General features: G+C 41.9%; 2 protein-coding genes across 2 annotated transcripts in view; one reads left to right on the top strand and one right to left on the bottom strand.

Annotated features, from left to right (window-relative positions):
- LOC106097657 (acyl-coenzyme A thioesterase 5) overlaps window positions 1-18,772 on the top strand; it is a 56,453-nt gene extending 37,681 nt beyond the window's left edge. The window contains exons 2-4 of the mRNA XM_025900391.1: window positions 12,399-12,854; window positions 14,798-14,985; window positions 16,916-18,772. Coding sequence (XP_025756176.1) covers window positions 12,404-12,854; window positions 14,798-14,985; window positions 16,916-17,524 — 1,248 coding nt within the window. The 5' untranslated portion in view covers window positions 12,399-12,403 and the 3' untranslated portion in view covers window positions 17,525-18,772. The remainder of the gene's footprint in view (window positions 1-12,398; window positions 12,855-14,797; window positions 14,986-16,915) is intronic.
- Window positions 78-4,161, bottom strand: LOC112842889 (uncharacterized). Its single transcript, XM_025900390.1, has 2 exons — window positions 1,673-4,161; window positions 78-1,575 (listed from the first exon to the last, which is right to left on the bottom strand). Exons 1-2 carry the CDS (start codon window positions 1,729-1,731, stop codon window positions 87-89), a joined length of 1,548 nt encoding a protein of 515 aa, XP_025756175.1. The 5' UTR covers window positions 1,732-4,161; the 3' UTR covers window positions 78-86.
- Window positions 18,773-25,341: the final 6,569 nt, after the last annotated feature.

Raw genomic sequence — 25,341 nt, 5'->3', positions numbered from 1 at the left:
CTCACACCCACTGGGCCACCACGGCCTCTTGCCCGTCCTCTACCGGCCCACATATTACCTCCCCAGCTGGCCATGGGTGCACTCTGCTAACCCCCATACTGTGTCCAGGGATTCATTGGATAGATATTTGGGTTAAATTCAGGTATATTAAGCTCAGGTGGGCAGTCTTGAGCTACCATCACCTTAGATAAATCAGTTAATTTCTTCGCTTTTTTCGTTTCCTCTGCCTTCTGTCTCGCTTCTCCCCAATTAAACTTAACCAACTGTTCCTGAATCTCCTCCACCTCCCCTTTTTTCTTATCTTTATTTTGCTTATATTTATCCAAATAATGCACCAAATATCTCTCCCAGCGATGTGCATCTGCCCCTTCTAAGTCAGGGACATCCAGAATTTTTTCTCTTACCTGTTCTGGTAATCCCTCTAGCACTGCCTGTCTAAACCAAACCTGATGAAGGCCCGGTGCAGAAGGGTTATAACCCGTGTTCTGCATCCACTTCTCTTTCACCTGCTCTACATAATCTCTGGGATTTTGATCAGGCTTCCATTCTAACTTTGTAATGGCAGCCGCATTTGGGGTGGGGTATTGTTGACGCACAGCATTCCCAATCTGCTCCTGCACTCTGAAAAAGGGTGTAGAGTCTGGTCTAGTGACGACAGCTGCCAGTACCTGGATTTCCTCCAGCGCAGTAACTGTCATACACCGGCCAGCTATGGCTCGAAAATCCCCCAGGGCGAGCTGTGTGCCTGATGTCACTTTATCAAGTTGTCTCAGCCAACCCGCCCCTCCATCAATGATGGGTGGGAGCATCTGCACTAGGGCTGTAACATCCCCTACTCCATATGGTTTATATCGTCTCTCACCCCCTGCTGTGACCACTAGGGGCATTTCTAATGCATAATTGGAATGTCCCATGACCCCCTTTTGGGGGTTTTCTGCCGCTGTCATTTGACTTCTTCTCAACATTGGATGTTCTCCACGCATTCCTCCACTTTGAAGCCATTGCTCCTCCATCTCCTCTCGCTCTTTTCTAGATCCAAACGCGTGGCGTCTTCTTGAGTCATCTTCATCCCCTCCTGCACTCTGAAGCACACTACATTCATCTATATCCTCTTCCAGAGTGCCCTGTATCCATCCATCCCAAGAGTCAACACCTCTTACCTTAGGTATGTGCACCTTAAGATGCACCTTTTTTCTCACATCCGAGGGCGGGACTGCTTTCCCTTCAGCTACTCCTTTTTGCTTTTTAAATTTTTCAGTCAGTTCTTCTTCTTCGAGTCGCTTGCGAAGCATCTCCACCAATCTCTCTGCCTCTCCGGCTAATAATTCCGGAGGAGACCTAGCTGTTGCTCCTGCTGCACTGGACCGTTCTTCTTCTCCTTCCTCGTCCTCCTCCTCTTTATGATCCACATGGGTCTGGACCTGAGCAGCAGGTGGCTCTGTCTTTTCAGGTTCTATTGTTATCATTTGTTGCTGCGGCCTTGGGCGGTGCTGCTCCTCATACTCACACTCAGCCTGCCCTCCAGTTAGTCGCAGCACCACACCATCTTCATTCTCCATGCTGCCATCCTTAATGCTCAACATAGGATAATTACCGAAATATGGAGGAGGACATGCTGAAAAAAGAGGAGCCGTGGGCTGTGGGTGTGGAAGACAATCAGGTCTCAACTTACCTTCCTCTTCCACAGGTTCCCTCATCCAGTGCTCCAATCCTTGGCAGCTGATTCCCCATATAGCCAGCCTGGCTCGTTTCTCCTCCTCCTCTTTTATTCGGTCCTTAACTCCCCTCTTCTCCAAGATATTTGCTCCATCCAACTCTCTCCTGAGTTTCTCCTCCTTCTCCTCAGATGCCTTGGCCGCTTCCAACAAAACTTTTGCAAGAGAGCATCGCATATCACCTTTTATTCCAGCTTGATCACACACACTCATTATTTCCTTCCCCATTTCCAGTATTTTACCATTCTTACCTGTTAGGTGTCCTGTCATGGTGATCTTCAATGCTTCCCCTAATTTCTCTTTTTGCTTCTCAACAGTTTTCCATTGCATTTCTCCCTCCGTTGGACTCCTCACTCCTTCTCTAAGAATCTCCTCTTGTTCAGCCATGATTTTACTCACCTAAAATTCCCTTTACTTACCACCAGATGTCGCCGTAGTTTTCCTCGGACCCCTCTGATCTCCTCACTGGTACTCCTCCTTCGTCCCAAAAATGAGTCCGCCCCCTGGGGCTGGCTATCTCACACCTCCTATTTCTCGCAGTCACCTTTACAACTCACTGCAGGACACTTCCTCCTCTGCTAATTTCAGGAGAACGCCCTGGTCAGCACCAAGAGCGGGTGCCGTCCGCTCACACCTCACAAAAATAGGACAATTAGGCTCACAATCGTCAGATCGCACCACATTTGCCTCACGAATTATTCAAGCTGCGCCACGGACTGGGTACCGCAGTTTCTCTTCCCCCAAAAAATAAAACCAAATTAAACCCCCCAATTGACTTCACAGTTTGCAACAATTCGCGACACGGCCTCCTGCCGCGATTTCTACACACCACAAACACACACTTTTAGACCCAAATTATTTTTATTACTTTAATTGACTCCTGTACTTCAGACGAGACGCCGACTCTAACGGCGCTTTCACACACACTACGCAGTCTACAAACACTGCAGTCAATGAAGCAACTTGCTCCCACTTTCATGCAGATTATCAACCACGACTAGGATCCAACACCTAGCTTTAGTTATTTAAGGCGCCCTCACTACCTAGGTCACCACCCCGGCTATAATCCCAACGACGCGTCCGAAGGAGGGTGTAGTTGCCAAACTCTGAGCACACAGCCTTCAGCTGCGACGAGGCCTCTCAGCCCCGCTTTCTAACTAATAGTAACACGTTTCCTGCTTTAACGCACGGAGGACGGATCGCACACCGCCACTTTTTCCTAATAACTAAGACGGATCACACACCGCCACGGATGAAACACCGATGCTATTAATTACTAACTAAGACGGATCACACACCGCCACTAGAACGGATCACACACCGTTTCTTTAACATACTGAGTGAATTTACACTGAGATACGCTCAACTTAGCGAACAGATAATTTAGACTTCATTCAATCTGCACACTTCGAAAATAAACAGGTGGTGCTTACCTTATAATGATTGAGCCGGCTCTCTGTTCGCCTCGTTTCACGACCTCAGCTCTGCCAATTCGTCCTCTCTGGGCCTCGAGCGAATCCCAGGGTTTCGGCACCAAAACTGTTGCAAAAAGCAGTTCCACCCCGGTTCGTATATTCGTCAGGCTTCCAGAAAAAACTCCGGGACTCAGTAGTCAATTAACAATATTTTATTAATACACACTTATTGATTATAGCTTCTAGAAGGGAGATGTACAGAACCCCGGACTTCCTCTGCAGATCTCAACTCCTTTGTCTGTTCCATGCAGTTTTGTATAAGTGACCCCCTTCTAATCCCTCTACGAGGTGCCATAAAACTAAGCACTATGTTTACATGTTTGTGTGTGTACGAGCACGTGAATGCCTACATGTGCGCATACTTGTGTGTATGTGTGTGCACGTGAGTGAATGTGCATGTGGGTGTGGGTGCGTAACAGTTAAAGCACTGTTTGTGTGTCTCTGTATACGTGACTTCCTGGGGGTCATAAAAGTCCATCTCCCTTCCAGACCACAGTTATCCAGTTACAATAATGAGACCCCCACTCAGGTATCTCCTGGTGAATTTCCACTCAGCATTAACTCTTCTTGGTCTTACATTCACAGTTCAACTGGGGGAGGGTCTCCTAAAATCTACTCCTAACTTTATGACACAGTCAGGCCTTTATTACATCCAGGGCAGTGTCAGTGCCTCTACAATAGTTCTATCCTAGCTAACACATTCCTAAACTCTAAAATAAGCTAAACATTCTTACACCAGTTTAGTTATTTCTTAGTTCCTGCCCTCGCCATCTCCACCTTAAATAAACTTACTCCTCATACCAACCTTCGCCTGCACTTGGGTCCTCACTTTACCTCCACACGGCCTGCCTCGCCAGCTGTGACAAATGGATCTAATATTAACAGTTTGTTGAATCGATAGAGAGTACAGTGGGCACTTGTTGCGTGGTTGGTTGCTTGCTAATAATATCCATCCATCCTTTTATTCATCTCCTTTAGCTTATCCGGGTCCGAGTCACAGGGGCAGCAACCTAAGCAGAGAAGCCCAGACCTCCCTCTCCCCAGCGACTTCCTCCAGCTTCTCCAGGGGAACACCAAGACTGCCAACGTGAATTATAATTTTACTGAATTTACGTTTACCCTTAGCCAGCAGTTTTAAATTTCCACCAATGTCGCCTGCTCTGGCCCCTGGAAGACAATTGACTATGGTTGCTGGTGTCTTTAGCTTCACATGTCTCAGAACAGAATTGCTAATTACCAGAGTTTGATTCCAAGCGGGTGTGTTGCCGAGTTGGGAAAAATGGTTAGGGACATGAACCGGTTGGTGGTGTACCTGGTGCTTCTGTTTAAGACTATGCTTCTACCTCACAGTCACCCAGACATCCTGTTTCCACGGCTGCTCAGGGCAGTCTGTCTGGGGCATACTTGCCAACCTTGAGACCTCAGAATTAGGGAGACATTCAAAAGGGCTGTTAGGGGGTGTACATATACATATATGTACAAAAAACTTGAATTTTACAGTGTTTATTTATTGGATAAAATAAGTTAAATGTCACATATTATTGTCTGGCCCGAAACAGCGGGGGTGTCTCAATTCAGAGGCTGCGTCCACCTGAGGACCCGGCCTTCGCAGTCTAAGTGGGCCGGGTCCTCCGAAAGCTGGGTAGACTGGAAATGAGTGACTGTGAAATTGGACGGTCTAGCCTTTGGAATTACATCACGAGCTCTCTCGGTGGAGTGAAACTCTGCCGTCTGCTACTTGCTATCTAAAATATAACCGGACACTGGCGTACATTTTCGACAATCTCACACTTCTCTTTAATCAGTTTTCTGTTTGACGTTTATTCAGCTTTTTAAAAACGCTGGACGAACCCACCTGAGGGATTAATAAAGTTTTATTTAATCTAAGATAATCTAATAATTTTAATCTCCGCCAAACCGATTTACTCACTAACAAATAAAACACTGAAAAAAGCCACACAATAAACATCTTTATCCGGCTCAGATATTTGAAGTTTACACAGCTACATTCTCACCTGAAAATTTGTTAAAAGTTTATTTTGCGACCCAGAAAGAGTAATAAAAGTAATATTAAAACTAAGTAGCTGCAGTAGTAGTAGCCATTGTTGGAAACTGGAATTGGCTGGGCCAATCTGGGATATAGTTTTTCAATTTTGATGTCCGGGTGGAAAATCGGGAGAAATTCAGGATTATGGTGACTCCAGGAAATTTTCGGGAGGGGCACTGAAATTCGGGATTCTCATGGAAAAATCGGGAGCGTTGGCATGTATGGTCTGGGGACAGCTAGCAGGGCCCACAGGGGCCTGGCTATCTCAAGGTTTTTCAAGAGTGCGGAGCCGAGTCTCCAATTCAGTGATCCTGGCCTCCAGAGCTGCAAATAGGCTACCTTTATTACAAGTATCATTACTGCTAAAGGAGGCCGAAGAGAAACTGAACACCTGACACAATGGACAGGAAAGTGCAGGAGGGACAGGTGAAGAGGCCATGCTGCTAGCAAGTCGGCTATGAGCTAAGCTAAGCTAAGCTAGCGAAACAGTAAAGAAACAGTGAGTGAATACTTTGGCTATAAATTAGCAAGTGAGTACACAGAGAGTATGCTTCGAATGAAGCACGTGAAGATCACACTATGAAATAAGAAGATATCTAAAGGTTTTTAATTAAATTGCTATGCAGATAAGGCTACATAAAAACACCACTGTGTGTTGGAACAGGAAGTGATACTCTACCGCAGAGGGTTAGGGTATAAAGACTGAATGGCCCCTAGCAATGGGGATTCGGGAGGTCCTCAAATTATTCCTTCCACCATCCGACAATGTTCTTAGTCGAAAACAACAGCCCCCCACCCACACTATACACCAGTGGTTCCCAAACTTTTTTTGCTGGGCCCCCCTTGTTTAACAAGAAAAATGTTCGCGCCCCCCCCCCCCGCACGCGCACACGCACAAACACATCCTTCAACCACACCACCCATATTTTGCTCCATTGCGGTTCATTTCACACCTCAAACATTTATTAAACAATTAAGCAAATACAAATAATCTGCAATAAATTACAGGTAGTAAGAAAATCACTTGGTGTTCGCTCGCTTTGTGGTAGAGTATCACTTCCTGTTCCTGCTCAAACACAGTGGTGTTTCTGAGTAGCTTTTCTGCTTAGCAATTTAATTTAAATCTTTTGATACATCCCTTTTTCATAGTATAATCTTAACGTGCTTCATCTGAATCACCCTTTCTGTGTACTCACTACCTAATTTATAGCCAAAGTATTCACTCACTGTCTCTTTACTGTTTCGCTAGCTTAGCTTAGCTCGTAGCCGACTCGTTAGCACCATGGCTACTTCACCTGTCCCTCCTGCACTTTCCTGCTCATTGTGTCAGATGTTTAGTTACTCCTCGGCCTCCTTTCGCAGTAATGATACCTGTAATAAATGTAGCATATTTGCAGCTCTGGAGGCCAGGATTACTGAATTGGAGACTCGGCTTCGCACCCTTCATTCACCCGTAGCTAGCCAGGCCCTGTAGCTGGTGCAGCCGAAGATAGCGTAGGCCCCGCTAGCTGTTCCCCGGCAGACCCCAAGCAGCTGGGGAAAGAGGGCGGCTGGGTGACGGTGAGGAGGAAGCATAGTCTTAAACTGAAGCCCCAGGTACACCACCAACCTGTTCATGTGTCTAACCGTTTTTCCCCACTCGGCGACACACCCGCCGGGGGTCAAACTCTGGTAATTGGTGATTCTGTTCTCAGACATGTGAAGCTAGAGACACCGGCAACCATAGTCAATTGTCTTCCAGGGGCCAGAGCAGGCGACATTGAAGGAAATTTAAAACTGCTGGCTAAGGGTAAACGTAAATACAGTAAGATCATAATTCACGTCGGCAGTAATGACACCCGCTTACGCCAATCGGAGGTCACTAAAATCAATATTGAATCGGTGTGTAACTTTGCCAAAACAATGTCGGACTCTGTAGTTTTCTCTGGTCCCCTCCCCAATCAGACCAGGAGTGACATGTTTAGCCGCATGTTCTCCTTAAATTGCTGGCTGTCTGAGTGGTGTCCCAGAAACGATGTGGGCTTCATAGATAATTGGCAAACCTTCTGGAGGAAACCTGGTCTTGTTAGGAGAGACGGCATCCATCCCACTTTGGATGGAGCAGCTCTCATTTCTAGAAATATGGACCAATTTATTAAACCCCCCAAAATATGACTATCCAGAGTTGGGACCAGGAAGCAGAGTTGCAGTCTTACACGCCTCTCTGCAGCTTCTCTCCTCCTGCTACCCCCCCAAAAACCCATCTCCATTGAGACTGTGTCAGCTCCCAAAAAGACAAAAAACAAACCAAAAACCAGCAATAAACAACTTAAACATAAAAAATCACAAAGAAAGAACAATACAGTATCCACATCTGAACCAAAGAGTAAAACAGTGAAATGTGGATTATTAAATATTAGGTCTCTCTCTTCCAAGTCTCTGTTAGTACATGACTTAATAATTGATCAACAAATCGATTTACTCTGCCTTACAGAAACCTGGTTGCAGCAGGATGAGTATGTTAGTTTAAATGAATCAACACCCCCGAGTCATTCTAACTACCAGAAATCTCGAAGCACAGGCCGAGGGGGCGGTGTGGCAGCAATTTTTCACACCAGCCTATTAATTAACGAAAGACCAAGACAGACTTTTAATTCATTTGAAAGCCTGATGCTTAGCCTCGTCCACCCCAGCTGTAAAACTCAGAAACCAGTCTTACTTGTTATCATATATCGTCCACCTGGGCCTTACACAGAGTTTCTCTCTGATTTCTCAGACTTTTTATCTGATTTAGTGCTCAGCTCAGATAAAATAATTATTGTGGGTGATTTTAACATCCATGTAGATGCTAAAAATGACAGCCTCAACATCGCATTTAATCTGTTATTAGACTCAATTGGCTTCTCTCAAAATGTAAAAGAACCCACCCACCACTTTAATCACACTCTAGATCTTGTTTTAACATATGGCATAGAAACTGAACATTTAACAGTGTTTCCTGAAAACCCTCTGCTGTCTGATCATTTCCTGATAACATTTACATTTACAATAATTGATTACACAGCAGTGGAGAGTAGACTTTATCAAAGTAGATGTCTTTCTGAAAGTGCTGTAACTAAGTTTAAGAATATAATCCACCCACTGTTATCATCTTCAATGCCCTGTACCAACATAGAGCAGAGCAGCTATCTGAACGCTACTCCAACAGAGGTCGATTATCTTGTTAATAATTTTACCTCCTCACTACGTACGACTCTGGATACTGTAGCTCCTGTGAAAACTAAGGCCTCAAATCCAAAGTCCCTGACTCCGTGGTATAATTCTCAAACACGTAGCCTAAAGCAGATAACTCGTAAGCTGGAGAGGAAATGGCGTGTCACAAATTTAGAGGATCATCATTTAGCCTGGAGAAATAGTTTGCTGCTTTATAAGAAAGCCCTCCGCAAAGCCAGAACATCTTACTATTCATCACTGATTGAAGAAAATAAGAACAACCCCAGGTTTCTCTTCAGCACTGTAGCCAGGCTGACAAAAAGTCAGAGCTCTACTGAGCCAACCATCCCTTTAACGTTAACTAGTAATGACTTCATGAACTTCTTCACAAATAAAATTTTTATCATTAGAGAAAAAATTACCAATAATCATCCCACAGATGTAATATTATCTACAGCTACTCTTAGTACCATCAATGTTAAGTTAGACTCTTTTTCTCCAATTGATCTTTCTGAGTTAACTTCAATAATTAATTCCTCCAAACCATCAACGTGTCTTTTAGACCCCATTCCTACAAAACTGCTCAAAGAAGTCCTGCCATTAATTAATTCTTCGATCTTAAATATGATCAACCTATCTCTAATAATCGGCTATGTACCACAGGCCTTCAAGGTGGCTGTAGTTAAACCTTTACTTAAAAAGCCATCTCTAGACCCAGCTGTCTTAGCTAATTATAGGCCAATCTCCAACCTTCCTTTCATATCAAAAATCCTTGAAAGAGTAGTTGTCAAACAGCTAACAGATCATCTGCAGAGGAATGGCTTATTTGAAGCGTTTCAGTCAGGTTTCAGAGCTCAGCACAGCACAGAAACAGCTTTAGTGAAGGTTACAAATGATCTTCTTATGGCCTCTGACAGTGGACTCATCTCTGTGCTTGTCCTGCTAGACCTTAGTGCAGCGTTTGATACTGTTGATCATAATATCCTATTAGAGCGATTGGAACATGCTGTAGGTATTACAGATACTGCACTGCAGTGGTTTGTATCATATCTATCTAATAGACTCCAATTTGTACATGTAAATGGAGAGTCCTCTTCAGACACTAAGGTCAATTATGGTGTTCCACAGGGTTCAGTGCTAGGACCAATTCTATTTACATTATACATGCTTCCCCTAGGCAACATCATTAGAAGACATAGCATAAATTTTCACTGCTATGCAGATGACACGCAGCTCTATCTATCCATGAAGCCAGGTAACACACACCAATTAGTTAAACTGCAGGAATGTCTTAAAGACATAAAGACCTGGATGGCCGCTAACTTTCTGCTTCTTAATTCAGATAAAACTGAGGTTATTGTACTCGGCCCTGAAAATCTTAGAAATATGGTATCTAAGCAGATTCTTACTCTGGATGGCATTACCTTGGCCTCCAGTAACACTGTGAGAAACCTTGGAGTCATTTTTGACCAGGACATGTCCTTCAACGCACATATTAAACAAATATGTAAGACTGCTTTCTTCCATTTGCGCAACATCTCTAAAATTAGAAATATCCTGTCTCAGAGTGATGCTGAAAAACTAGTTCATGCATTTATTACTTCCAGGCTGGACTACTGTAATTCATTATTATCAGGAAGTCCTAAAAACTCGCTGAAAAGCCTTCAGCTAATCCAAAATGCTGCAGCAAGAGTCCTGACAGGGACTAGAAAGAGAGAGCATATTTCTCCTGTTTTGGCTTCCCTTCATTGGCTTCCTGTTAAATCCAGAATTGAATTCAAAATCCTGCTCCTCACATACAAGGTCTTAAATAATCAGGCCCCATCTTATCTTAATGACCTTGTAGTACCATATCACCCTATTAGAGCACTTCGCTCTTGCACTGCAGGCCTACTTGTTGTTCCTAGAGTATTTAAAAGTAGAATGGGAGGCAGAGCCTTCAGTTTTCAGGCCCCTCTTCTGTGGAACCAACTTCCAGTTTGGATTCGGGAGACAGACACTATCTCTACTTTCAAGATTAGGCTTAAAACTTTCCTTTTTGCTAAAGCATATAGTTAGGGCTGGACCAGGTGACCCTGAATCCTCCCTTAGTTATGCTGCAATAGACGTAGGCTGCCGGGGATTCCCATGATGCATTGAGTTTTTCCCTTCCAGTCACCTTTCTCACTCACTATGTGCTAATAGACCTCTCTGCATCGAATCATATCTGTTATTAATCTCTGTCTCTCTTCCACAGCATGTCTTTCATCCTGTTTTCCTTCTTTCACCCCAACCGGTCGCAGCAGATGGCCGCCCCTCCCTGAGCCTGGTTCTGCCGGAGGTTTCTTCCTGTTAAAAGGGAGTTTTTCCTTCCCACTGTCGCCAAAGTGCTTGCTCATAGGGGGTCATATGATTGTTGGGTTTTTCTCTGTATTTATTATTGTGCTATCTACTGTACAATATAAAGCGCCTTGAGGCGACTTTTGTTGTGATTTGGCGCTATATAAATAAAATTGAATTGAATTGAATTGAATTGAAGAAAATAAACTACCAACTCTTTTACGCTCCGTCCGCACCTACACGGGTATTTTTGAACGCGCAGCTGTTTCGGGCACATGTAAACGGCGTATCGAATCACCGAGAACGGAGATTTTTTAAAACTCCTTTTTTTTGCGTTTACGTGTGGACAAGGAATACAGAGTTTGTCACGCAATGTCAAACGTATGTGCCTTTTTCACGTCACACTGTGCGCCACGTTATTGTTTACATGAGATGAATTGCAGAATGGCAGATAGAGACAAAATACTGTTACTGTTAATCTGACTATCTGCAGGTTTTACAGGCTTACATATACAGGCCATTACTGTCCCTGCATTTAGAAAGGCAGAGGCATCACGGTGTAATTATTTTACATGTAGTTGTTTTTTTTCCTGTGTAATAATGTTCAACATTGCTATCAATACATTTTTCAAAAAAACCCTCTACAAAATGGGTTCAAAAACATAAACAACTGTGGGATACTGTCCGTGATTTGAACAGCCCAGCGCTGCTCCCGATGCAGGGAAAACTAATTCTGCAGGGAGACCTACCTCAGCACTTGTGCAGGTGAAGCCAAAGGGAAGATATGCTTCACCATATTTTCTAGTCTTTGGCTTAGAATGAAGTTGGTTTGGAAACATATTCAGCGATGCTTCATCTCCTGCTTTGCGTTTGTGTGGGCGCCCCGTGCTAGCAGTGTCCAAGCGTTGTTTTTGGTTTTTTTCCCTTTTCATGCCGCGCCCCCCTGCAATAGCTCTGCGCCCCCCCTAGGGGGCGGGCCCCACACTTTGGGAACCACTGCTATACACAGTGCAGGTACAGCACTGCTTTCCCCTCCTGAGTCAGCTGAAGGTTTGCCAGAATCTCTTCAAGGCAGTCTAAAAGTCTTTATCCATGGCCTCTCTGAACTCCTCCCATACACGAGTTTTTGCTTAAGTCACTGCACCCAAAGTCCCACATGCTAACCAAGCCGGATAGGACTCCTTCTTCAGCCTGTTGGCTCCCTTCACCTCTGGTGTCCACCATTTGGTTCAGGGCAACCACCTTGCGAGTTGAGTTGTTGAAGATCTTGCAGAACAAGGCCTGTGCCAGGCGTTCCCAGAGCACCCTCACTATATGTTAAATGTGCCAGGTCTGTCCAGCATCTCCGTCAACGGATCCCCAGCTACCAAAAACTAATAATACATATTTGAATAGAGTGTGGTGCAAAGGATTTCATACGCTCTGGGGCAAACTGGAACAGTGGATTGTTTTAAACACTGGATGTTAGTAATGGCACCCTTGAGTCTTTATCTGTCCCTCTGTTTGTCTGAAAGCATAAAACAATATGTAATATGGATGGGTCTCCCATTTTCTATCTCACCTTGTCTCATTCTAAATCTTCTTGCAAATTTATTTTGAAAAGGGACTTTTTATGTTACATTCATGGACTCCAATTTTTCTCATTTTCAGAAAAGATGTCCTCTCAAATCAGATTGAAACTGCTGCCGAGCGTCAAATGTATGTTTGATGAGCCCATTCAGGTGAAGGTGGCCGGGCTGAGGCCAAGGCAGGTTGTCAGCATGAGAGCCAAATCAACTGATGACAAGGGAGTGGTGTTCAGCTCCTCGGCTACCTACAGGGCAGACAGCAATGGGGAGGTCGACCTGAAAAGAGACCCCTCGCTAGGTGGGAGCTACGTTGGAGTAGAACCCATGGGTCTGCTGTGTTCCATGAGGCCACATACCATGCACAAAAAATATCAAAAGACAAATTGCATAAACCCCCAGGTGGTGAAGTTTTCTGTGCATGAAGAGGAGGGCAGATTACTGGCAGAGATGACAAATGAGAGGCTTCTGATGAGAGATGGGGTCACCAGGGTCCCCGTCAATGAAGGAAACATCCGTGGAGTCCTGTTCACTCCTCCAGGTACTGGAGGTGGTTCCAAACTTTCTGTCTTCATTTTAGTTCATGTAATATTAACCAGCTTATAAATCAGCATTGTTGAAATTAAACCTTTAGTGTCATTCATCTGAAACTTCTAATTCACATCTCAGTATTCTCACACCTTGATTATTGCAATTCACATTTCAGGTGCATTTCTCAGTCGTCCACAGCTCATATCAAATTAGTGCAGAACACAGCAAGACTTGCTAGAAAGACTGCTAACAAAAATAGTTGGTGGTCACATATTACACCTATTTTGGATCCCTTCTGTGGCTTCCAGTGAAATTCTAAATCCACTTTAAAACTCCGTGACTAACCTATAAAGCTACTGTTAGGGTTCAATGTTGAGAGAAGAATCCATAAATAACCACAGATCCAGGCGTGTGCAATTTAGACGGCATTTTAATAAACACATGTGTGAGTCCGACCGCTGTGCAGATTTCAGCGTCGAACTGAACTTACAATCATTAGACAAGGTTTTATAGGGTTGAGACAACAAAGCCCCCTCTTTTGCAAAAACAGACAAAGTACAGCTTACGTCAACTTAAACCACAACATGTTCCATGAACTTTAGCATAGTTTTAAAGAACATTGTCTTCAGGTCGGTGCTTCCCCTCAGCTCGTCTTCGCTGTCGCTTCCCTCTGGGACATCTGTTGCACTTCCTCTAAGTACGTCGGCACACATCTTCACTTCTGCCCTACCAAAATAGATCTACCATGGTGTGTATGTGTGTGTGCGTGCACGTGCGAGGGCGCGTGCATGCTGTGTACTGCGTACGTGTCATGACCTCTCACTATTTGTGTCTGTATGTATATGTCTCGCCCTTAAATGCTCTCACATCTCACCCGTTACACTTCTGACCTTCACGTGACCAGGAGCCACAGCTCTTTAATAAGCTCAAATGCAATCATGTATAAAAGATTAAAATCATTTTCATAACACAGGTTTTCCTTCTCAGATCTGCCAATATGTTTGCTCCTCCTAATATAGTCTAAAAGTAACCCCAAGCAAAGCAATTTGAACTTTCCCCTATCAGTGATCCCTCTAACTAAGCGTGTGTGTGTCTCAACGATACATGCATAATAACACCCTGCTCTTTGGCTTGCACTTAAACTCTGGCTTGAGTTTCACTTCTGCAAAAACATGCTCTGCAGACGCGTTTCCTGTCTCATTTTGGCACAGAGTGTATTTTCCTGTCTCTGCCCTCTACACTGAGATCATAGAAGCATTAATAACATTTAAATTATAGATTCAACTCAACCGTTTAAAATGGTTCTTCTTGGACCTGTAATAAAGGCTAATATAATACCAATATATTTGAACATCTGAGTGCATCTGAATGCAACCTCACTATTAACCTGAAACGGTAATGATGATTATCAAAATAGCAGCAACTAATAGCAGGAAAATATTTCTATTCCTGACACTACCTTGCTTTGATTTTTAAACCAGAGGTGATGGTACTTTTGAGGTTGCTGGATTGGTGAACAGCCTTCCTCGGTCATTCAGGTCGGCTGACTCTGTTATTTGTTCTAAATGACTGCTAAAAACTGATCTTTATAACTTAGCTTCCCCTTAATATTTTTCCATTTATTTTAAGCCAAATTGTCATGTATATAGGTACACTGGAATCAATGTCTAACCATATCAGTGTTATTCATGAAGAAATTAATCAATAAAAACTTGATTCTATAGTGGGCAAAAAGCTTTGCCCACTTTTATGTGGACTTTTATTCAGTTGTGGCTGTGACAGTTGACCTGGGTCTTGGCTTTCTATTGTTGAGTTATTTAATTAGTCATATCATAATAAAACATATGTTGGTTGTAGCAGAGAACAGATCTACGTTTGAAGACTATATAGACATTAAGAATAAAATTTAAAATGTGACCTGCTGCTGACGAGAACCTTTTTTCTTTCTTCCAGGAAAAGGTCCTTTTCCTGCTGTGTTGGAATTGCCCACCTCAATATCTGAGGCAAGACCCAGTCTACTGGCTAACAAAGGCTTTGTGGTTCTCTCAAAGGCGGTGTACGATAAGAAGGGTGACAATTTCACAGAGATGCATCTGGACCACTTTGAAGAAGCAATGAATTTCTTAAAAGAGCAACCAAAGGTGAGTCGCTCTAGTGCGCACAGATTGCAGAAAGATGTTTCATACTAAAGGGAAGGTTATGTCTTTGTAAGCTGTGTACTCTCAGAGAGTAAATTTGTAGATCCCAGGTGGAATATCTGCTGTATTCCTGTAGCTAATGGCGATTTGACTCAACTTAAGGGGGAAGGGCTGCAGTTAAGAAATATTCTCATTTGCATTAATTCAGATAACTGAATACGTTTCAGAGAGCATAAAGCTTTACAACATAGTATCTTTTTTTAATCACACTATTTTTCTTTATGGGGCGATCGTGGCTCAAGAGTTGGCAGTTCATCTTGTAATCGGAAGGTTGCCGGTTCAAGCCCCGGCTTGGACAGTCTCGGTCATTGTGTCCTTGGGCAAGACACTTCACTCGTTGCCTATTGGTGGTGGTCAGTGTGCGTAAATGACTGAATGTAGTGTAAAGCGCTTTGGGGTCCTTAGGGACTAAGTAAAGTGCTATACAAATACAGGCCATTTACCATTTTCTTTAGAAAGCATGAATTATTTCTATTATCACACAGTTGTGATTTATTTCCAACAAATAATAATTTTCAGGGTCAATATTATAAACCCCCTGAAAATTGACCTTTTTATTGATAGTAGAAGCCACTGATGTGCAATGCTGTGCTTTAACTTTGTAATGCTCAAACTTTGTAAAATCAAGTTGAAACTGAGGGTTATCATCCAGTTAATACACAATTTCAAACTTCAGCAAAGGTGTGAGCTGTCACTTGAGAAAGTAACATGCCAAAAACAGAAGAAATCCATTTAGACTTGAGAATACAAAATGTTGAAGATCACTAAGCAAGAAATGGTTATCACAACATTTCCAAGTTTCAAGATGAGATGTTTTAAGAAATTTGGCCGAGAGAGTTACACAGTACAGAACAAGTTTGGCAGAGGTAGAAAGCAAAAGATTTCCAAGATTCTGGAAAGAAAACTAGTGAGAGATGTGTCCAAAGACCCCAGAACTACTGCCAAGACACTTGAGAATGACTTAGCCAAATCTGGAATTGTAGTCTTAAAGAAGACAATCACTAGAGCAAACAAACAAAGAAAAAAAAATAACACTTCTGCAGATGAGACACCTTCAAACCAGACTGAAGTATGCTAAGGACAACATGGAAAAAAATAATGCATACTGGAAGCACATCCTTTGGTCAGATGAGACAACAACTGGAGCTCTTTGAGTCACTTGGTTATGTTCGGAGAAAAAGGGGAGAGGCATACAACCCAAAGAACACCAGCCCCAAAATAATAATAATAATGCTATTATGCTGTGGGAATATCTGGAACTGGAATCAAGGTGAGATGAATCATTAAAAGAAGGATATGCAAAGATTTAAAGGAAAACCTCAAGCAATCAGTATCAAAACTCAGTCTGAGCCAGCAAACAACCCAAAACATACATCTCTTCTTGCAAAGAACTATGGCCAGAACACCAAATTGAACATCACTGACTGACCTGCACAAAGACCTGATTTGAATCCCATTCAAAATAGGAGTGTGAAGTGAAGAAAAATGTCCATGATAGAAGCCCATCAAATCTGGAGGCGTTTGAGAGATTCACCAAAGATTAATGGGCTGGGATTGCTCAGGAGAAGTGAGAGACTTTTTGAAAACCACAAAAAGTGATTGCAGGCTGTTATCAAGCAAATGAGGTACACAACTGACTATTAGCATCAGGTAGCTAATAATTTCTTAATTTTTTTCCTGTTTAGCGACAATGCCATTTTCTTCTTTTATTTATTGGAATCATGAAGGTTCACAGTGCTTCACTGTGCATATGTGAATGTGTCACTAATGGCAATATACACCAATCTGCAACAAAAATAAAAATAATGACAAGTGAAGTCAGCCCTTGACTCCAAATGTTTTATCACCTTTGAATTTTTGTGTTTTTTTACAGGTGGGCAGTAAAGGAGTTGGCATAATGTCAAGATGCAAGGGAGCAAATATCGGACTGTCACTCGCTGCTTTTGTGCCAGGTGTCGAGGCCATAGTGTGCATCAATGCCTGTAATGCCAATGTGGTCACTCCTCTCTACTACAAGAAACGGCAGATCCTGTCATCATTACTGTATGACGAAAGCAAGTTTATTACCACTGAATCGGGTGCAGTCATTGTAAAGGATGCTCTTGAAGATCCCCTGGCAGAGAAGAACAAGGGCAGCCTCATCCCCATTGAACGAGCCAAGACCCATTTTCTTTTTGCGGCTGTAGAGGACGACCTCAGCTGGGACAGCAAAGCCTACATGGATGAAATGGTGGTGAGACTTAAGCATCATGGGAAGGAGAACTTTGAGACTGTTTTTTACCCTGGAGCTGGACACATGTTGGAGCCACCTTATGCACCCCACTGCCCCTCCAGCTTCCATGCAGGTGTAGGCAAGCCAGTCCTGTGGGGAGGTGAGCTCAAGGCCCACATAGCAGCTGAGATCCACCTGTGGAAGAAGATCCAGGATTTCTTCAAAACTCATCTGAGTTGTGATGCAACACAGACTAAAGCCAAATTATAGATTCAAACAGGATGATTAGGAAGCTTGAGTTACAGAAACATAAATCATGACAGCAAATTGGCTGTATGAAAATCACATTTTATAATTAATATAATAGCTTTTAATGTGACAGTTTGAAGTTGTGATGAAATTGTGATTTGCACATGTGTCTTCCCCTCCTGTATCTCCTGAGCCCTGTACTCATGTTTCTTTTTTCTCTTTTCTTTATAACTCTTTAGATTGCCACTTGATCTTCTGTCTTCTTGGACTCTGCAGCAAGCTATTGTTTATTTCCAGTCAGCCTTCTTTTAATGTTTCATTGAAATGACTTTTTATTTGTTTTGACTCTGAAATAGTGTTGTGCAGATGAACCTTCTCTCCTGGTGTTATTGGGACACATTGTACATTTATTCAGCTGTAAGAGGAAAAATTGCTGAATGGTTAAGAAAGGAAATAGAACAATAGAGAATGAAGTATGCGACACGAAATGGCACTGTCATCATGAAAAGCTAAGTCTATCGCTTCTTCAAAGTAGTCCAGATTCATCTTTTTGCCTTTGAAAGCTTTGATTTGTATTCAGCTACTGGGAAGGCCATGAAGCCTTTGTTGACCAGTAAAGAGGCTCTTCTCTCCTGGTATTTATACAGAAAAAAGTTCATCCTACTACTAATCCTACTTTTTGACCTGATATATCTTCTGCAGTCACTAATTAGGATTTAACTAATTAAATTATATATAGGAATTAATGCACTGAACAATTTAATCAAGTTTCTTCACATTTACTCCTTGTGTACTGGTCAGTATCTCAAATATCCTATCAATGCAATGCTTTCTTAGATTAAACACTATATAGTTGGTCGTGTACTTTATGAGCTGGTGATGAGCATCAATCAATCAATCAATTGTTATGTGCAATGTAACTATTGTGGGAATGGGAGTAAATATGAAATTATCGTGTTTACTTGATTTAAAAAAATCTTTTGCTATATGTATGTGTTCAAAAATCACCCTTCGGCGTAAATTAACTAAGAGGAGGAAGGAGTGAAACTGTGTCTAAACTTGCTGCAGTCACAACTTCCTTTTTGACTGACCCAGGGGCGATTCTAGGATCAGCGCTTTGGAGCTGCCCAGCCAGGCAAGATGAACTTTACTCATCATGATGAGACTTCTTCCCTGTCTCTGTCAGTCCCTGCATTCTTAAATGTGTCCAGTTGTCCTGAGTTCTCTCTGACTGTCTCCTTGGTGCATTTAAACCCCTGTTCCTCCCTGTCCTGGTCGTCTGTTGTCTTCGTCTCCGTTATCAGTTATCATAATTTTACCATCTCTGTGCAAGTCTGCAAATTTCTTGACTAAATCATAAGATTCTTAAATTCATCAAGTCTCTCTGTGCCTGGGTCCTGGTCACAAAACATGACATCACTGTTTTGTACATTTTAACACAATTTAATCCTCACATTTGTGAAAGAAAAGCAAAACACTTTTTTGAAAGATCTGTAACAAAACCATCAAATCTCATAAAGGTTATTTAAATGCTGCAAAAGAAGAATGGATTGGAATAAAAAAAAAAAACATATCCTAACCTTAATTACTGGGGGAAAATTATGAATGATGATCATAGTGAGTAACAAGTAAACTGAGAGCATTTTTTGGACAGAGATTCACTTTTAATGTGTATGTATAATATAATACAGATACATAAAAATACACTCCAAAAATAGAAGAGTCCTTGAAATGTACAAATGTACAAAATATGAATAAAAAAATTGTAAAAATTGATGCAACTTTGCCTATGGTACAATGTAAACAATATATTAAAAAATCTTTACTGCAGATACTAATTTACTAAAACTAATTTTGTGTAGGGCTGTGCGATATGACCAAAATCTCATATCCCGATATTAAGACATCTATCGTCCGATAACGATATAAATCACAAAAATGTAACATTTTCTGTAAATTCCGTGAATGTCGGGCAGCTCGACTTGCGTGAAGTGTTTCCAGCTGGGCGTCGTGTACCTGGAGTCGAGTGTTTTAACTGATGCATGAAACGATACATTTTTAGACATAGGTTGTAACGGCCGCCATTTTCTTTGTGAGTATTTATTACACAGCATGCTGCGGGGAAAAGCCTGTTCTAACGTTTGAGTCTAAGGTTTATTTTTTAGCACCTGGCGGCTCTTTTTTGCTTCTCATCCGTAAATACTCTGCATCTTTCACGTGATTCAGTTTATTTTGAAAAGTCTCAACAGGATCTTGAGCTTTATTGTGAAAGGTTTATGTGGAAAATAAACAAGCGGACACGAGGTGGTTTTACCGTCGTTGTTGCTAACGACAATGCTTAAAAACAAGCGCTTGTCCGTTGGTAGTGTGGTTATATTAAATATAAGAGAAAGAGAGAACTTTAGGAAATTAATATAGCCACTACAGTGACCATCAAAATAATGAAAAAATATTGCCGTAAACAGTTTATTTTGCGACACCACGAAACAAACGATAGCGTAAAATGAAACGATAGCCGTTTTTATATCGTCAGCCGATATATATCGTTATATCGAACAGCCCTAATTTTGTGTTGTAAGATTTTTGAGTTTGATGCTTTCATAGTGGTACTTGGGAGAGCTTGACATTTTTTCAGGTGGTAAACACTGTAAAAAGTTTGAGAAACACTGATAATGTAGGTGTATGTGTGAAAACATTTAAAACTGCTGTACAGAAATTTTAAAACAAGCTAGCTTAAAACATTTTTAGAATATAAACAGAGCACTCTGCTTCTCTTTACAGCTCCTCACTCCACCAGGGCTCTGTTTGACACTTTCTGATAGTGCGCAAATGTGGTGCATGTACTGCAGCAGACATACAGACAGTGTTGGTCAAGTTACTTGAAAAAAGTAATCAGTAACTAATTACTGATTAACAGGTCAGTTGAAGACTCCGCGAGTTTCTCTGTCAATTTCCCATTGCAGTCGTAGCGCACTCGGTGCTTGCTTGGAAGTTAAGGGGGGGTTTTTTCGCTGTAAAAAGAAGTTTTCTTCCCACGCACAACGGACGCTAATGTTTTTGTCACTTTTTATGGAATCAAACTCAAAATAAGGTCAGTACTTCCACGCTTTAAACGCTGCACGCTCATACTCTCTCCTGTACTTGATATATTATCCATTGTTGATCTGCAGACAGCTGTTGTCACGAACGTCGCACTCGCTTACATCACTATAATGAGACACTCTTGCAAAAAACACAGTTTTAGTAACGCAGTAACGCAGCGTTCCTACGGGAAAGTAACGGTAATCTAATTACCGTTTTTGAAATGGTAATCCCTTACATTACTCGTTACTTGAAAAAAGTAATCGGATTACAGTAATGCGTTACTGCCCATCTCTGCATACAGACAACTAGATGGTCCAAAAGGTGGCCTACCTATTACTGGCTAAGGTTTTAGTAGAGTTGTGGCTGAACCACATAAAAATATATCATTAATTTTAATCTCCCCAATCAATGATAATGTTATGTCGGAATGTTGTTAAAGAGAGTCAAAGATGTTTCAACCCAGTTTGTTTTGCAGATTCTGTTTACCAGCTTTAATATAGGGAGAACACAACTTCCAGACTGTATGAGTAAAATTAGGTTGTTTTCTTTGTCAGTTTAACAGTTTCTGTTTTGCCTGTCACTATTCCCTGTCTGTTTTCTTACCTGGTTCTTCCTGACCTTGTACTTTCTCCTCACGTTCCCCTCTTTCCTCTCTCCCTCTTTAGACTGACAATTAGGGCTGGGCGATATGACCCAAAATTCAATTTTTTAGCTGGATGGCGATATAACATATATATCTCGATATTTTTTTTAAAGCCATAAAGTAAAAACAAACAGAGAGTTCTTAGTCAAAGCTGTGTCCCAGATGTCACACAGGCACTTTTATTAACATACAGCATAGATGTACATGAAAACATTAATCAAAAATCAATTATGAGCATTTATTAAATAATAATGCTCCATAAATAAAAGAAAACAATGTTGTTTTTGTGCATAACAAAAAGCTCACAATTGTGCAGTCAAAATGTAAACTAAGAGACGCTGCGCATAATAACAAAGACAGATCACAGCTGCTCTATTCCCAACTTCTACTGCGTGACTGACAGCCTTGAGTTTGAAATCCGCTTAGTAACCATGTCTCTGAACAGGTGCCGTTTATGGTCCTTATACACACACACAATACGGTAATATTACGTTGAAGCACAGTACGTATTACTCCGCGATGCTCCTCGGTAGCTGTAATGCTCCGACAATCCATCAAGCAGTGCAGCTCTGTAGCTTACCAAAGTCGTACCAAAACATTTTTTGACAGATTGCTGAGCGCTGTGTACCGCATAAAATCGGTTCGCGGTCAGTAAGCACAACCAGAATTCATACATGAGGCGCGCTGTCAACTTTTGAGAAAATGAAAGGATTTTAGGCCGTGCAGCCCCTGTGGGCTGCATGGCGTTAGCGTGGTTAGCTCGTTAGGGCGGTTAGCTCATATCTATACGTTTGTCGTTAGAATATTACGTGTCAACCAAATACTGTATGGTTTTTATATTTTTAGTAGTGTGTCACAGCAAATATTGTCAAAAAGTAAGAAATCTTTGGGGGTGCTTTGATTCATTTTAGGGGTGCTTCAGCACCCCCAAATATGGGCTAAAAACGCCCCTGCTACAGAGTCTATACAGAGAGGGTATGTAGCTGCCATGTGTGACAGTCGGTCTTACTAAAGGTGCAATGGGCTCACAGACACCTCTTAGCCACTTTCACTGTATTTTCATGGGACCTGCAGGCAGTGATGGGAATAACGACGTTACAAGTACCGGTGTTACTAACGGCGTTACTTTTTTCAGTAACGAGTAATCTGACTAATTACTATTTCTATTGTTACAACGCCATTACCGTTACTAACAAAAAAATGTGGTGCGGTCGCGTTACTATTTTTCAACAAACAGATGGTTAAAGCTGTGTTCAGCTTACCGCATGTTATATCAGTTGCACGGAAGTAGCTGTAATTAATCTGGGCGCTACAGCTTTAAGCAGCTGCGCGCGCTCCCACAGACGGCAATCACTTTCTGCCTGACGATCACTTCTTAGCACAACACCTGTAGCTAAGGGGGCAAAACAATCGCATGAGTGCTGCTGTTTGACTGAGGAAGAATAAAGTAGTGGTGGTAAGCCAATCACATGACCACTTCAAGATGACAAAGCAACAAGGTGATATATACCAGTTTTTAAATTGTGTTGATAGGCCATGTAAAACCAGAGTCATGATAAACAATATATACGCGGTGTTTTTTTTTCTGAATACTTTCGTCCCATTTACTGTCTAAGGACAGCGCTAGCGAGCGCACTCTGCTTATGGCCAAAAAACAAACAAACAAAAAAAACAGCCCTTTGTGTTGGTGGAAAAATGCACCATGTCAACCAATCAAAACTGATATGGCAACGTGACATTTGGTTGTTTAGGAAGAGGGGGAAGTTTTAGGAGTGATGGCGAGAGAGAGAGAGAGGAAGACAGCAGAAAGAAATAATTTGTGTGGCATCTTTTTGAATGCAGAGCATCTGATTGTTATGTAAATAGTTTGAAATGGTTATTTTAAAAAAAAGGGTAAAAGATAAATGGCTGAAAATAACTTTGTTGTTTGCAAAAGTTGTGCATAGGATTTTAAAATTGACAATTTATATTTGCATTTAAAGTTATGAAATATGATTCATTAAACATGTTGGTGGTTGTTACAGTAAAAAAATATAACTTTTTCTACTTGGATTTTATTTTTTTTGTCTGATTTTAGATCAATTGTATTAATACAGTATGTCAAAATGAAAACATAACTGTAAATTGAAACACGTGAGGTTGTGCTGAAAAGGATGATACCAAACAAGGCAAAGTAAATAGTTTTTAAAGGTGAAATGTAGAGGGAAAATCAAAAGTAGTTAAAAATGGCCAATTATACCCTGGACCCCAGAAGGTTAAACATTTTTTTAAAGTAACACAATAGTTACTTTTCAAGTATTTAATTACTTTTAGAATCTTGTAACTCAGTTACTTTTTTGAAGAAGTAACTAGTGACTATAATTAATTACTTTTTCAAAGTAACTTGCCCAACACTGCCTGCAGGTTGTACTGGAGGCACTGACAAAGGCTGTGTCCCAATTCAGGGTCTGCACGCTTGAAGTACGCATTTTAAGTGCGATTACGTCACCGCCACGTGACGACGGCTGTCCCCAGTAGCGGTTTTAGATACGGGCGACACGGGCGATTGCCCGGGGCGGCATCGTGGTGGGGGGCGGCGTCACGGGCATCGGCAAAAGAAAAAGAAAAGAAAAAATTGCTCGTACTCATGCTGCACCGACATCAGCCAGCGCATATTGGGAAAGTCGTAGGCACCGATCGGTTTTCTATCGCCCATTTGCTGGGAGTAAGGGCGCCCTCCGTTTGCGAGGTGCGCCTGCTGCTTGCGGCACAGGGAGGAGAGGGCGGGGCGGTGGGGGATTCACTGGCTGGCTGGAGCGGCATCCAATAACCAACTCGCAAAATAAAACAAAATAAAAACAAAACAACAAACACGAAAACACCAGACATCATGATACAGACTTATAATTTGCACCAATGTTTTTTTCGAAATTCTATATGCGAAAAGTGAGCGCGAGAGCCCTCGGTGCGCCTGCTTGCTGCTGAAGTCAAAGTAAACTTTATTGTCATCTCCGCTACATACAGTCCAGTATATAGAGAGACGAGACGACGAGGCTCCAGTTACAGCAGTGCAAGTAAACAAACAATATATATAAGAAGAGTAAGAAAATAAATATACACTTTAGGACTCGGGGTAAAGAGATCAATAACAATTTATAATTTATAATTTACAGTTTGATGATTTAAAGTCTCACACACAACTCGTTGAAAGGTGAGGGGGGCCGGCTGCTTCCAAATAGAGCACATTTCATTCATAATGTTGTAAATCCAAGCCCGTTATGTATTCATGATTTGAATTCTGGGTTGTGTGAAATCCCAGAAATACACCTTAGACAAAGTGAATCTGTGAACTAAGGTGTAGGTCTATTAGGTTATGTTGTGGTGATCCTTGAGTTGGGGGATGGGTGTTCATGCTGGAGTGCAAAATTAAAACCAATGGAAGATGGACAAGAAAAGTTCAAAGCCATCAGGTGCTCAGTTTAGAAAAAATAGAAAAGAAGAGGAGGAGAAACGAGCAAAAGATACAGGTAAGCAGATGTGTCATTGGATAATGGCAGGTCATCCTGAAACAATCAGAATCAGAATACTTTATTAATCCCTAAGGAAATAATGTGGGTTACTGTTGCTCCAAAAAGAATTGGTAAAAATAGTAACAGTAACAGACTAAACTCCAAACAATACATTATGTTACAGATTTTAATATTAATTAGTCATTCTCAGTTGTTGATTTGTCCTGTTCTCATTGTATGACAAATTATGATGGCTGTTTGGTAGCCGTTTGCATACAGTGCATACTCTCTCTCTCTCTTCATGTGTGTGTGTGTGTTTCTCTGGTGAAATTCAGTATGGTTTCAACAACAGTTTTATGTTAATGTACAATCCTTAATATGTTTTATGTGTGTGTGCATGTGTGCCAGAGGGGCGCCAGAGGGAGTGTTCGCCCGGGGCACCAAACAGGCTAGGACCGCCACTGGGTGCAGAGCAGAAAAAATCTTCCCAGTCCACTTCATCCTCTAGGAGGGAAGTTCCCCAGGAATCAGAAATGAGTCCGTTATGCGTTTTGAGAGAACAATTGGATGAAGGGTGTGGAAAACAGTCACTGGAACTCACCACCGGGAGTTGCTGAGAATAG

The sequence above is a fragment of the Oreochromis niloticus genome, linkage group LG18 (genome assembly GCF_001858045.2).
Source record: "Oreochromis niloticus isolate F11D_XX linkage group LG18, O_niloticus_UMD_NMBU, whole genome shotgun sequence".
In the NCBI taxonomy this organism is placed as follows: domain Eukaryota; kingdom Metazoa; phylum Chordata; class Actinopteri; order Cichliformes; family Cichlidae; genus Oreochromis; species Oreochromis niloticus.
The sequence above is the reverse complement of the archived record's forward strand: the minus strand, read 5'-3'. Positions and strand labels throughout refer to the sequence as shown.